At 36.3% G+C, this 14,745-nt stretch overlaps 2 protein-coding genes across 2 annotated transcripts; one reads left to right on the top strand and one right to left on the bottom strand.

The window, feature by feature from the left end:
• Positions 1–3,688: 3,688 nt before the first annotated feature.
• Positions 3,689–6,260, top strand: LOC18010770 (myrosinase 4). The gene is made up of 12 exons (XM_024150487.1): positions 3,689–3,877; positions 4,011–4,071; positions 4,199–4,257; positions 4,364–4,439; positions 4,581–4,658; positions 4,743–4,830; positions 4,942–5,185; positions 5,297–5,415; positions 5,531–5,748; positions 5,833–5,864; positions 5,952–6,048; positions 6,148–6,260. The coding sequence occupies exons 1-12, from the start codon at positions 3,689–3,691 to the stop codon at positions 6,258–6,260; spliced, it is 1,374 nt and encodes a 457-aa protein (XP_024006255.1).
• Positions 6,261–7,882: 1,622 nt separating this feature from the next.
• On the bottom strand, positions 7,883–8,724 carry LOC112082831. Its single transcript, XM_024150368.1, has 3 exons — positions 8,168–8,724; positions 8,069–8,087; positions 7,883–7,957 (listed from the first exon to the last, which is right to left on the bottom strand). The coding sequence occupies exons 1-3, from the start codon at positions 8,722–8,724 to the stop codon at positions 7,883–7,885; spliced, it is 651 nt and encodes a 216-aa protein (XP_024006136.1).
• Between the last annotated feature and the right edge of the window lie 6,021 nt (positions 8,725–14,745).

Genomic DNA, 14,745 nt, shown 5'->3' with positions numbered 1-14,745 from the left:
TTCTGGCTATTTCGGATCTTTTATCTAAACGTTTCTTTAAAATTGACCCTATAGCTATGTATAATTGTATATGTTGATCAATATATTGCAGATTCATAATTTATCAATATTTTCTAACATACATTGCAGACGCTACAGTTATATTTGAATTTCTCTGTGGTTCACATGTTTGCGATTACAATAAATGGCCGAATTTATGATGAAAAAAGAAATGTCAATAAATGAAAAAGCCTGTTTCTTAACGACGTTTGATTTTTATAATAAGAATTTATTTATTTTCTTAAGAAAATATAACATTTTATAAATCTATCCAAAATGAACTTGCAAAATGGACATAAACGGGCGAGAACGGTTACAAAATAGGAAAAATTCTATTCGAAGAAATCACCAAAATAGGAAATCGACGAATGTGCGGTACAACGGTGACACCAAAGGACCCTCCACACCCAGTGCTAACAAGAACTACTCCTTTGAAGCAAGGAGGACGCCGCCAAACCCTTGACCGGAGTTAGCGGATCTTGCCGCCGGCTGATGACACCCTTTTGCTAAACCCGAAGCTAGGTATCTTAAATTCTGAAAATTTTAATCTTTATTGATTTGAAACAAGATTTATGTTTTCATTACAAGACTATTTCTTATGTTAATAGCTCTTCACCAACAAAATTTATTAATCCACTTGTGTCAAATGAATTGTCCATTATATTTTAAACGTCACGTTTGGGACAATCTTAAACGCACATGCACTGCTTTAATCTTAGACGACTTACTTGCACCGTAAAAAGTATTACCAAGCAGGTAGCGAACATCAATTAATCAATGTATAACCAAAATATTACTAAATGTTAACTCTCTTATTATACTATGTTTTATCTTCCGAAAACTCGAAAAGAAGGGCTGAAATGAGTGAGATTCCCGACTGATATATATATTATTCGTAAAACGAGGGAAGATCGATATGCATTATATTATGTGGCTAACTTTTTTTCGGTTACAAAAAAAGCCAAATTGTGTAAAATAAATGAATGTTATAAACATATCTTGGTATATACATTTTACTATTAATGAGTTGTTTGTACTCAATTCTGGATTCCCGAATTTTGTTCTTTGTTAATTTGATAGTTAATCACGAGTCCATGATCTTGCTAAATCATTACATTTTTATTTTTGTTTCATTTTTGTTACATGTTCATACATCCTTGAATGAATGCACATCGTACTTTGATAGTGTATGTGAAAATTTTAGAAAAACAAAGTTGCATACATTATACATTATAACCACATATTGATAACAAAACATTATTATTTAACAATTAAGGGATACGTAGCCAGATAGTTACGTAATTTTATCTAATTATATCTTATTATTTGTTATTGTTTCGTGCTAATAAACACATACAAAATCTGAAAATTCAATATTACAAGGTTTGAATCTTCTCGTAATTTGTAACAACAATAATTCATTGCTGCGGTAAGCCGGTAACCTAATCATAGATTGTTAGCTTAACTTTTTTTTTTTTATTACGTCTATCCTGATTGAAATTGTGAATCCTGTAATATAGGAATGTCATCTATCAGATTCTATGATAGTCATCGAAGGTCTCATAAACTCACAACATTATACAACCATATCAGCAAGACATCATTGGTATGAGCTTTAACGGTATTGTAACAAAGCGCCAGATAGAGTAGTCCACCAATTTTATATCTTTGAGAGTCATAATACTCCTTGGTTACAAATTTTTATGGAGGATGAGAAACGTGAGATAATTGTATTATAAAAGAATGTGACGAACCAGCAGCCAAAATAAGCATTTGATTCCAGTCTGAAAACGAAAAAGAAATTACATGATTAATGGACTCTGTCAATAGAATGAAAGCACGAGGGACAATCAATGTACACAAAAATGTTTTCGAACTCAGATTCTTTTGGTTATGAGATATGATATAAATAAAGAGAGAAATGAAAGTAAAACATTCTGTACTATCTATATGCATATATTTTTGGTAATTGAATTGAAAACCATCGTTAAATCAATTACATCTCAACCATAAACTGCGTATATCTGACACCTTTATTTAATTCAACTGTCTATACTTGTAAACGTCCTTCTCGTTTTACCTCCAATTTGTTAGTTACTGTTACCGTGGCCAAAGTTGCCATCCGACATTATTTCTTCATTGTACAGTATTACTCTATTCTTTTTCTTTTCATTTAAGCTCATACCCAACACCTTCGCTTTAACTAGTTCTTTAAATGGCCTGACCCGCCAATTAACAGAACATTTTTTTTTATAAGTTACTTGTGAACACCTTTTTTTTTGTTGGCAACAATTTTTTTTTAAAGATAGTTATTATCACTTTTCAAGACGTTAGCAAAAAACGAATGGTTTTTCTGAGAAATTGCACTAGATACATAGAAATGATTTATGTTGGTACATAAGTAAACCTTTATATAAAACTAGGTCTCTCGAAAATTTTGATAAATGATGTGGTTCTCTATAAGGACCAAAAAAAAAAAAACATTTTGGTATTACATTATATATCTATGTTTGTCCCTTAAAATAGGGTTTGCAATTTTTAGATATGTTGGAATATCTATCCAAGTCCCATCCAATTCTTACATTGAAATTTAAGATAAAAAATATCTAATATATAAGTTCTGTCTAAAGGTAATTAGTACAAATTTTTTTTAAAAGAACTTTAAAATTAAGAGTAATTAGTACCAGATTTTTTTGAGAAGAAAATCTCATCCAAATTTCATATCGGAAGTTTAGAGAACGATTGTCTAATTTAAAAATTATATCAAAAAGTAATTATTATAAGATTTTTTTGAAAAGCAGTCCAAAACAAATCCATATGTGCTTAATCACTTAGACCAAAGAAGATAATATCTTATATTGAAAGAATGTAAGCTAAATGAGAGGTGACACCGAACTAAAACTTCCAACCATAAATAAATACTCTTATCAATCGAATTGTACGTAACTGGTAACTTTTGTTGAGTTTTATCAACCTCTAGTTTGTATACAAATAATATTTTCAATACCAGAATATTATGTAGACGCCATTATAATAGTTTATCACAACTAATAAAAATAGGATTTGAAGTTTTATATTTGACACTTATAACAATGGGGCAAGTCGTGGAAAAAAAAAAAAAAAAACAATGGGGCAAGTCATATTTTGCTTATGGCAAGAAGGTTGCTGCGTTCACGAGTAATATAATAAATTATTTGAATATATAGAACGTAAGCTAACCGGGTTTGATAATATATGCATCTATAACATATTAAAATATAATAGAGGAACATATATTCTCACGCAGACATGTACAGGTATATTTCGTGTGAAGCTCTGTATACGTAAGAGAAATATGATGCATGCCTGATGCCTCCAAGCTAGTGTCTAATTTGTTTATTAGGAATAATTCAGTTCTTGAATAGAGATGTCATTATTAAATTATTTAGCAAAACAAATAGACAGCGAGGTGGAGAACATGCATTGAGAATCAAATTGAATGCAAATGTACGTAACGAGTTTACGTGAATTTCCATGTACAATTCCCATGCACTCAAACCTTTGTATATAAACCCCTCCAAGTTCATCATTTCATCATCACCCATCTATCAACGAAAGCAAAACAAAATCTAGAAACTATAGAAGAAAACAAAATACAAATCTCTCAACCATGGCCATTCCAAAAGCTCACTACTCATTAGCCGTCCTTGTCATTCTCTTTGTCGTTTCGAGTTGCCAAAATGTCTGCAATCCAGGATGTAAGGCTAAAGAACCTTTCAACTGTGACAATATTCGTACATTCAACCGATCTGGATTCCCAAAGAATTTCACTTTTGGTGCGGCTACTTCTGCATACCAGGTATATATATATATATATATATATATATATATATATCTCTGCCATAATCATATATGGCTTTTGGCCATCGATTTCTAGCTATGCCGGCTCACTTTCATAAAAATTTCTAATATGATTTTGTTTATTCTACCAGATTGAGGGTGCTGCACATAGAGCACTCAATGGATGGGACTATTTCACTCATCGATATCCAGGTCATTAATTATCCGTATTATATATTAATTAATTAATTACATGCCCTTCCATGTATGAGAAAGTGTACAAATATTAGAAAAAAATAACTGGTCATGCTCATATATATTCCTGATCTACTATGTACAGAAAAAGTCCCAGATGGTAGTTCTGGAGACCTTGCTTGTGATTCGTATGATCTTTACAAGGTGAGAGGCTTTCGATGATGAATCTATTGTGTGTGTAATATATGTTTTTTGGTTACATTTTCGAAATGTAGTTTAACTCGGAAACTTTCGTATACGACTTTAACAGGAGGATGTCAAATTACTGAAAAGAATGAATGCTCAAGCATACCGACTCTCCATAGCATGGTCAAGGGTCTTACCAAGTAAATGCATAAGAAAAAAGAAAACATACTTAATTAATAATCTCCTTTTTTCTTCATGATGACTTGATCTTGTTGGCAAAAAAATTCGTAAAATCATACAATATTCTATTACTCAAACTTGTGATTATATGCTACTTTTAGAGGGGAGACTGACCGGAGGAATCGACGAGAATGGTATAACATACTACAACAATCTCATTAACGAGTTAAAGGCAAATGGTAAATTTCTAATTAATTTAGATACTTAACCATATGATTCTAATCATTTTTACGTGTACAGACAATTAACTTACGTGAATACAGGCATAGAACCGTATGTGACTATATTTCACTGGGATGTTCCCCAAACTCTAGAAGACGAATACGGAGGCTTCTTAAGCCCACGTATAGTGTAAGTACAGTAACAAAAACAAATTTAAACTTGTGTCTTCTTTTCCTTAATAAGGTTATACATGTACATCATCTGATCTATCTATATCTAATATTTATGATACATGAACAGCGAAGACTACAAAAACTACGCAGAACTTTTATTCCAAAGATTCGGAGATAGAGTCAAATTTTGGATCACTTTAAACCAGCCTTACTCACTTGCAAGCAAAGGTTATGGAGATGGATCATATCCACCAGGGCGGTGCACTGACTGTGAATTTGGAGGAGATTCAGGAACCGAACCTTATATAGTTGCACATCACCAGCTTCTAGCTCATGCAGAAGCTGTATCTTTATACCGAAGAAGATATCAGGTTCATATACACAACTTATCATATGCTTATTCTCAGATCGATAGAGATGATTTGTTTTTTACATGGTATGTTTGTAGTCTATAATTAAAAACTTTTAATTTATGCATGCAGAGATTCCAAGGTGGTAAAATTGGAACGACCCTGATCGGAAGATGGTTCACTCCATTAAACGAAACTAGCATTCTTGACAAGGCTGCTGCAAAACGAGCATTCGATTTCTTCGTCGGATGGTACATATATATTCTCAACAATTTGATTCTCTAATCATTTATATATACACTCATTATTTATATATAGAGTTTATGTTATAAAACCTTTGTAATCAACATACTTTGCAACATGAAGGTTCTTGGATCCATTGGTGTACGGAGACTATCCAAGGATAATGAAAACGATCGTTGGAGATAGATTGCCTAAATTCACACGTCAAGAATCAGCTTTAGTTAAAGGATCACTTGATTTTCTAGGGCTGAACTATTACGTTACACAATATGCGACCGATGCACCTCCTTCTATTCCGACTCAACCTAATGTCTTAACCGATCCACGGGTTACTATTGGATGTACGTAAAAATTTATGTCCTCTTACGTATCTAAAACATATATTAATTTTCTAAACCCACTTTTCTTCAATATATTGGTTACAGTTTATCGCAATGGAGTACCTATTGGTGTTCAGGTTAGCAGCATCGACTTTAATTTGGTATATTCATTAATACATTTGGAAAACTACAACATTTATATGAGTCTCTCTCTCCATCTACAGGCACCAAGCTTCGTCTACTATCCTCCAGGGTTCCGCCAGATTCTAAATTACATCAAAAACAAATATAAAAACCCACTTACCTACATCACCGAAAACGGTATTACACATATCATACCATATATATATGCTTATTAATGTAAATGAACCTTTAATGCATGTGTGTTTGACTATACAATCTTGTATTATAATTTTTCAGGAGTTGCTGATCTTGATTTGGGAAACTTAACGCTGGCAAATGCTCTTGCCGATAAAGGACGAATTCAAAATCATTGCAGCCATCTTTCTTGTCTCAAATGCTCCATCGAGTGAGTTATAATAAATGATTCGTAAAATTTGTCTCATATCGATATACCTCTTTTGACAAGTACCAATTTTAACACTTCAACATTATTATTTTTAAATATATTATAGGGATGGATGCAATGTAGCAGGATATTTTGCATGGTCATTGATGGACAATTACGAATTCGGAAATGGTTACACTCTCCGGTTTGGTATGAATTGGGTCAATTTCACTAATCCTGCTCATCGAAGGGAAAAAGCTTCTGGCAAATGGTTCTCTAAGTTCATCGGTAACAACAATAATTAAGGGGAAGCGATTTAAATAAATCAAATTCATTTGATCTCATAACGATGTATATGTAATTTTATGTTTCTTTTATTTTTAATTTATCAAACTTAAGTTAATGTGGCTGTGTATGTGTTGTTGTTGTAATAATGGGACCTTAATCATCGGTCAATTCAATAAGTTAAGAACTTTTAAAATCTATTACAGATATGTAGCTTGTATATAGTGTTCTTGTTTTATACACTTGCCAAGCTTACCTTCTTAAAAATGTATAAAGTGCTCTAATTTGGTATAATTACCATGTCTGTATACATTAAAAGCCACACAAAGGAATTAGTGCCTACTTCCATAGCAAAATCAGAAAGATTAGGTTTCTTCGAGCAGCAAATGATGATAAGTAATTAAGAAAATTGTAAGAGCATATTTTACAAAATTAAATGTATATCACTTTTTATGGATGATACACTAATTCCATGGACGGAAACATTTCACAACCATTAATTTTGGTATATTTTAATGTTTTGTATCTCTATTGGCTTCAAGTTATATATGAAATTAATCAACTTTCATTACAAATAGCAAATGATATATATAAAAATAATTATATATATATATAATCTTTGTGATTTAGAATATCAAAAACTTTGGCATTCATTTTTAAAACGTTCCCCTAGTCTTTTTATATTTTTTTGTAATCACAATATATATAGCAATAATTAGAAATAGAAAATATATAATATGAAAATTTTCCATGTATCATATATTATTGACATTCTTTATTCAATCATTTTATTTAAATTTTTTACTAACTAATAACAAATTATTTTTGTTTCGTTTTTTATTTAAAGCTAATTAATACCTCGATAAATTAATACATTTTTTTTATGTCCTAAATTAGTTTTTCAAACTGATTTTTATATCGATAAATTAATTTTTTTTTTTTTTTGGTTAAAGGGCTTACTTAAACATAAATAATATTTACAAAATACAAGGAATCAAAGATGAACCAAAACCAGAGCTGTACAGAGCAAAAGAAATAAAAACATAGCATAGCAGAAATCATCTAGCACAATAATTTCCACCAATCATATCCTACAGTCGAGAAGGATAAATCACCAAAAGAGGTTAAGAGGAATTCCAGACATTAGACAGGTCATTCCCGAACTTGGATCCCTTAAGAAGAAGGGTTTGCGTCTTGTTTCTAATCACCGTAAAGATTTTTCTGATAAGCTGACGCGGGTTAAGAGTTAATCCATGGTGGAATCTTTGATTTTTCTCCAACCAAATCTCGTAGATGGAAGCTTGCCAACCTTGATGATTGCAGTAACCTTGATGATTGCAGTAGATAGGTATTTCAAAGATGTCACATTTCCAATCCAAAGGAGAGCATCACTCCAACAGGCAGGAGCAGAGTGCACTGCAGGTAAACATTAATCCTCTGCCATATTTCGGAAGAGTATGAACATTGAAAGAAGAGGTGATCTCTCGATTCCTCCTCCTTACCACATAGCAGATAACTTTTGTTAATATCAAGCCCCTATGAGGAGACCTTTTCCATAGTCGGGTTGCTATTAAGGATGAACAACCATGTAGTAAAAGCATGTTTTGGAATGATCCCTTTATGCCAGAGCAAGGAAAACCATGAAACCTTTGGTTTGGGACTTGGATCCTCTCCCAAACATCTTTAGACTTGAACCTGTTCTGAATTTTCTCATCAATTTTCCAAATAGCACAATCAGAAAAATCAGAAGGACTCACTTGAGAGATAAATGTGTACAGCTGCAGATGCTCTTCTGGCCTCAACGGTGGAAGAATCCACCCATTCGCTGAAATGTGATCTGAGACCAGAGCATCTGTAGGAATTCCCAACCGAGCAGGTTCATTCGGGCCTACAAATTTAAGGAGAGAGCCAAATGGTGTCCAAGGGTCATACCAGAAGAAAGAATCCTCTCCATTTCCAATATCAATACTTAGGAATAGCAAAGTTTTCTTCCTCAGTCTTGGAAGCTTCTGAAACATCCAAGAGAATCTCTGACTCTTCTCATTAATGGACCAGAAACTTGCACTAGAAAGATAGGCCTTCCGAATCCAGGCTACCCAAACTGATCCACTGTGGAAGAAGAGCATCCATATCTGCTTTAAGCCACATGTTTCATTCCATATGGAGAGGTTCTGAATACCTAAACCACCCTCCGTTTTCGGCATTGAGATGTCCTGCCAAGATACTCTAGCACCTGAGGGATTATCAGTTCTGCTGTGCCAAAGATGAGGTAAGGCTGTTTATCTTCTTTATAACCTTCTGGGGTAAAAGGAAAGCTGATGACCAAAATCCAGTGATACCCAAGATAACAGAAGATATGAGCTGAAGCCTTCCATCCATACTTAAAAGTTTAGAGGACTAACCATCCAACTTGTTTTTAACTTGAGAAAGCAAAGGAACACAGTCTGAAATAGACAGATGTTTCAAGCAAAGTGGGAGCCCGAGATATCGGACTGGGAGGCAACTTGGTGAGAGCTATGTTTGGCGTGAATGCGCTGAAGAGCTTCCTCTGATACTCTAGAGCAAAACATATAGGTTTTCTCAATGTTAACCGCTAGACCCGAGATCCTTTCAAACACAGAAAGTATCGCTAAGGTACCATCAAGGAAGCGTTCAGATCCATCTAGAAAAATCAAAAGGTCGTCAGCAAAGCAGAGATGAGTGAGTTTATGGTCATGACAACCCTGATAATAATCAAAAACACCTCTATCTGCCGCCTTATTTAGCATTAGAAAAAAATATTCATGATCATCACAAACAATGTTAGTGAGAGTGGATCCTTTTGATAGAGGCCTGATTTACTCTTGAAGTATTCTGAAGTCACACCGTTAATGCTGACTGAGAATGAGGCCAAGCAAATACAAGCCTTGATCCATTGAATGAAGGTCGAAGGAGCACTATACTCCTGAAGCACACTGAGAACAAAATCTCATCTTACTGAATCAAAGGCCTTTGATATGTCCACTTTCAGTGTGATTTTTGACTTGTCATCATCCTTATAATAACCCAGGAGGACCTCAGACGCCAACATAACATTTTCCAATAAGAATCTGTCTTTCATGAATGCTGATTGGTTCGGAGATTTCAGAACTGGTCAAATTTTCTTCAGTCTATCTGCAAGAACTCTAGAAATAATCTTATAAACCATGTTCATGCAGGAAATAGGTCGAAACTCTGACAATGATTCAGCCCCAGGCTGCTTGGGAATGAGAACTAGAGAAGTATTGTTTAGTGTTGTTGGGATGAATGAGGTACTGAAAAAATCTTTAACTGCGGCACATACCTCATCACCAATAATCCCCCAAGTAGCCCTGAAGAATTCCTCCAGGAAACCATCGAGACCTGGAGTTTTCTCCAAAGGCATTAACATAATGTCTTTGATCAATTCCGAAGAGATAGGTATAATAAGATCAGCAGCAGACGAGGCGCTGAGACAATGGGGTTGGAGATCATGCAAACAATCAGGAATGGCACAGCAAACTACTCCTCTAACTTTATTCATGAAGTTAGCTAGAGAAATATTCCACGGCAGGTTCGTGAACCTCTTGGAGAGATGAAGTTTTTGAACCATTCTCTTTCAGAATATGCTTAACAGCATTCGATGCATTCCTGATTTTTGTGTAGTTGTGAAAGAATGTTGTATTGGAGTCTCCTTCAGCCAGCCACTTCACCTTTGATCTCTGGTTGAAGAAGCTTTCTTCTGCTGAACGGAGAGAAACTCACAGATCAGAGGCAATTTTCTCTTGCTCCAGATTTGATGAAGATGGGTCATTCAGAACAAAAATCTGCAGGGAGCAAAGATTTTCAGCCGCATCAGCCACTCTTCTTTCAATATTGCATTTTCTCTACACAGAACCTTTAGATCTCTCTTAATTCTGCGGAGCTTATATCCAAGATCACCACAGTTAGCAGCCGCAGGACCCACCTCAGACCAAGCTTTTGATACCGGATCAGCAAAAGATGGGAGCTTTGTAAGAAAGTTAAAAAAACTTAAATGGTCTTGTACCGAAAGAGGGAGGCTTTGTAACCATCCTGATATGACAAGGGGTATGATCTGAAAACTCAGGGGGGCTCAAATGAACAATGACTCGAGGGTTTGATGGACGCTTATTTATCCAAATGAAAAGAGAACCCTGAGATGGTAAGTCGAATAACCCAATATACAAGAGACAATCCCGTATTCGACACATTGAAGTAATTCAGGAGATAATGCTCGGGTTAGAAGCTTCATCAGGTGATATTATCTTGTTAAAGTTTCTGCAGATTAGCCATGGTTTGGATTGGAAAGAGAAGGATGCGTAAGTGTCTGCAGGAGAAATCCAAAGCTGTCTTCTCTCCTCTTCCAGATTGGATCCATAAACAGCGGTGTAAATGAATGTGAACCCATTTTTTAAGGTGATCTCGCAGGTTGATAAATTAATAATTCTATAAATTAATAAAATATTACAGTTCTACATTATTAATTTATAGAGGTTTAACTGTATGTATGTTATTTATGGGAAGAAGGTTGCTGCTTTCACGATTCATATAATAAATTACATGTAAATAAAATGTAAGCTAATTAAATGATAAGGGGCAAAAAATAGCACACAAAATTTAGTTATAGTTGATAACTCACATACAAGGAGAGCCACATCAGCAGCAAAGGCGATCTGGAGGGCGACAAAGTTTCTAGGGTTTCAACTGGAGTCTAGCCCACGCTAGGCTGCCGGCTATCATGACGGCGCCAGAGAAAGAGTCTCCACCGGTGAAGGAGGGGGAGGGGATCGCAGGCGAGTTAGGAGAGATGTCGAAGGTACGGGAAAGGGATGGATCTGGTTCAAAGGAAGTAGTGGAGAAAGGAGATTACAAGGAGATCATGGCGGAGACTCAGCTGGAAGTTTTGATGGGAGCTGTTGTTGGATCTCCGGCGATAACTGGATCGGAAGAGATGAGAGTGGAGGGACAGGCAAATCAGAATCATGGGAAATCGTGGTCCTCATTTGTCTCGCCAAAAGTAGGGTTACAAAAATATGCGGTAGTGGTCGAAGAGATCAATGGAATGGAAACAATCAGGGTCCCTGACTCAGTGTTTGAGAATGCGCCACCCTTATGGGAAGATTGCATCGTTGGAAAATTTGTTTCTAAAGCCCTTCATGTTGGATTCATACACATGACGGTGAACAGGATATGGAACTTGGGAGACAAGTCTTCTAAAATTGATGTTTTTGTGGTCGATGAAACAACAATAAAGTTTAAAACTCATGATGTTGCGATACGTAATCGTGTGCTCCGACGAGGTATGTGGAGCATCAAGAATATTCCAATGATCGTTTTGAAGTGGAGTCCGGTAGTGGAGGAAGCGCAACCGGAAGTAAAAACTATACCCATGTGGGTAGTCGTTCGGGGAGTTCCTCAGGCGATGTTTTCATGGAAAGGTTTAAGCTTCTTAACCACCCCCTTGGAGGAACCTAAGAAGCTTCACCCTGAGACTTTATGGGCTACGAATTTTGAAGAGGCGAAGGTATTTGTGGAAGTGAATCTAGAGAAAAAGCTTCCGGAATCGTTCAGTTTCACGTCTAGCTCGGGTCTAGATGCAGTTGTTTACTACGAGTTTCCATGGTTGCCATCTAAGTGTAATTCTTTCACCAAGTGGGGTCATGATACCAAAGATTGCAGAGCAAAACCGGGGGATAATATTATTCTCCAGTGGGATGCTGGTTCGATACAGAAGGGGAAAGAAACAGTCGCTAAAGAGGGTGATGGGATTTTACATTCTCCAAAAAGCCCGAAAGAGACTCAAAGGATGGCTATAACTGACGGTGTACAACCTGAGGGTCTGGAAGTGATGCAATAAGAGATCAGAGGGTCTAATCTGCAAGAAGTTGGACACGATCTTGGTTAATGATCATTGGATAAATCATAACTCAAATTCATATGGTGTGTTTGATGCTGGGGGCTGTTCATATCATATGAGATGCCGATTCTATGTGAATTAAGAGAGACCTGTCAGAAAGAAGCCATTTAAGTTTCCAAATGCTATTGTGGGGATGCCAAGATTCAGGGAAGCTTTGAAGGAATACTAGGATGAAACAACACCATTATTTCATTCAACGTCTGCTCTTTTCAGGTTCTCCAAGAAATTAAAAAATCTGAAACCTACAGTTACAATGATAGCAAGGGAGGAGCTGAGTGACATTTCGCAAAGAGTTTTGCTCAATTATGAAAGCATGTGTACCAAACAACTGCAAGTTCTGCAAAACCCGAGTGAGGTGGCTCAGGAGGAGGAACGTTTTGCTTATGAGCGATGGGAACGATTGGCTAATCTAGAGGAACAGTTCATGCGACAAAAATCAAAATTGCATTAGATGAACGTCGGAGATAAAAATACAAAGATATTTTAACAGGGCTGTTAAAGCTCGGGAAGTGAAAAATCGAATCAGAGAGCTTGTGTCTCCGGATGGGGTTTTAATCAGGGGAGATGATGAGATTAAGGAGGTTGCAGTAAATCATTTTTGGGATTTCTTGAATATAGTTCCGGAAGATCTGCGTGCGACGACGGTTAGCGAGATTGAGAATTTGATTGACTATAGATGCTCTACGGAGTAGAAACAGAGTCTGTGAAAGATGTAACCGAGCAGGAGATTAGGGAAGTAATCTTTTCTATGTCATCCAACAAATCGCCGGGGCCTGATGGATTCACGGTAGAATTTTTTAAAGAAAACTGGTTGCTAATTGGAAAGGACCTAGTGGTGAGCATTCAATCATTTTTCATTAAAAGGTTTCTTCCTAAAGGAATCAAATCTACTATCCTTGCTCTGATCCCGAAAAAAGAAGGTGCAAAAAGTATGAAGGATTATCGGCCGATCGCATGCTATAATGTGATTTATAAAACCATATCAAAGATTCTTGCAACTCGCTTGAAAGGTCTGCTCCCAAACTTTATTGCTTCGAACCAATCCGCATTTGTGCAGGACCGATTGCTAATACAGAATCTCCTTTTAGCGACTGAACTTGTCGATGGATATCATAAGGATTCTATTTCCTCTAGATGCGTTTTGAAAATCGACATTTCCAAAGCATTTGATATGGTTCAATGGGGGTTCCTGTTGACAGTCCTAAAGGCGCTGCAAATACCAAGCGAGTTCGTCCATTGGATTCGTTTGTGTATCTCTACTGCGTCTTTTTCGGTTCAAGTCAATGGTGAACTAGCTGGATATTTTGGGAGTGTAAGGGGGCTGCAACAGGGCTGCTCACTTTCTCCGTATCTGTTCGTTATATGCATGAATGTACTTTCAAAGATGTTGGATAGAGCAGCAGTTCAATGACAATTTAGTTTTCACCCGAGATGCTCAAATATGCAGCTAACCCATCTCTGTTTTGCAGACGATTTAATGGTGTTTTCTGATGGAACTTTGCGATCTCTAGAGGGAATAATGGCGGTATTTGATGACTTCTCGCAAATGTCTGGTTTGAAAATAAGCATAGGAAAATCGACTGCATATCTGGCAGGAGTTACTGAAGCAGCAACGAGCACTATCTTGCAGCGGTTTGCGTGATCTACCCGTTCGTTACTTGGGGTTGCCGTTGCTGATTAAAAAAATGTGATCTCTTGAATATCATCCTATAATTGAGAAGATCAGAGGCCGATTTACTTCTTGGACTGCAAGGATGTTATCTTTTGCTGGGAGATTAAAGCTATTGTCTTCAGTAATAGCGAGCCTGACCAATTTTTGGATGTCTGCCTTTCAGCTCCCAAATAGATGTATTAATGAAATTGAGAAGATCTGTTCTGCCTTCTTGTGGTCTGGTCCGGATTTAAGCCCAAGGATAACTAAGGTGGCATAGGATGGTAAACCCAAAGCAGAGGGTGGTTTGGGGTTTAAAAACCTTCGGGTGGCAAATGAGGTCAGCATTTTGAAGCTTCTCTGGCGAGTTCTTACTACACAAACTTCTTTATGGGTTCGGTGGTCCCGTATGAATCTTATTCGTAACTCCTCGATATGGCTCCTCCCTGATGTTATGGGAAATTGAGCTGGATCTTGGATGTGGAAACAATTGTTAAAGAAGAGACAGCAGATTGCTCCTTTCCTCAAAACGGATATTGGTAATGGGCAAAGTACTCTGTTTTGGTTGGAGAACTGGTCATCGATGGGTCCTCTGTTACAACTGGTTGGAGCGAGGGGTCTCATCGATTTTGGAATCCC

This window comes from Eutrema salsugineum, unplaced genomic scaffold (genome assembly GCF_000478725.1).
Source record: "Eutrema salsugineum unplaced genomic scaffold, Eutsalg1_0 scaffold_7, whole genome shotgun sequence".
Classification (NCBI taxonomy): Eukaryota; Viridiplantae; Streptophyta; class Magnoliopsida; order Brassicales; family Brassicaceae; genus Eutrema; species Eutrema salsugineum.
Note: the sequence above shows the minus strand (reverse complement) of the source record. Positions and strands in the feature narration are given on the sequence as shown.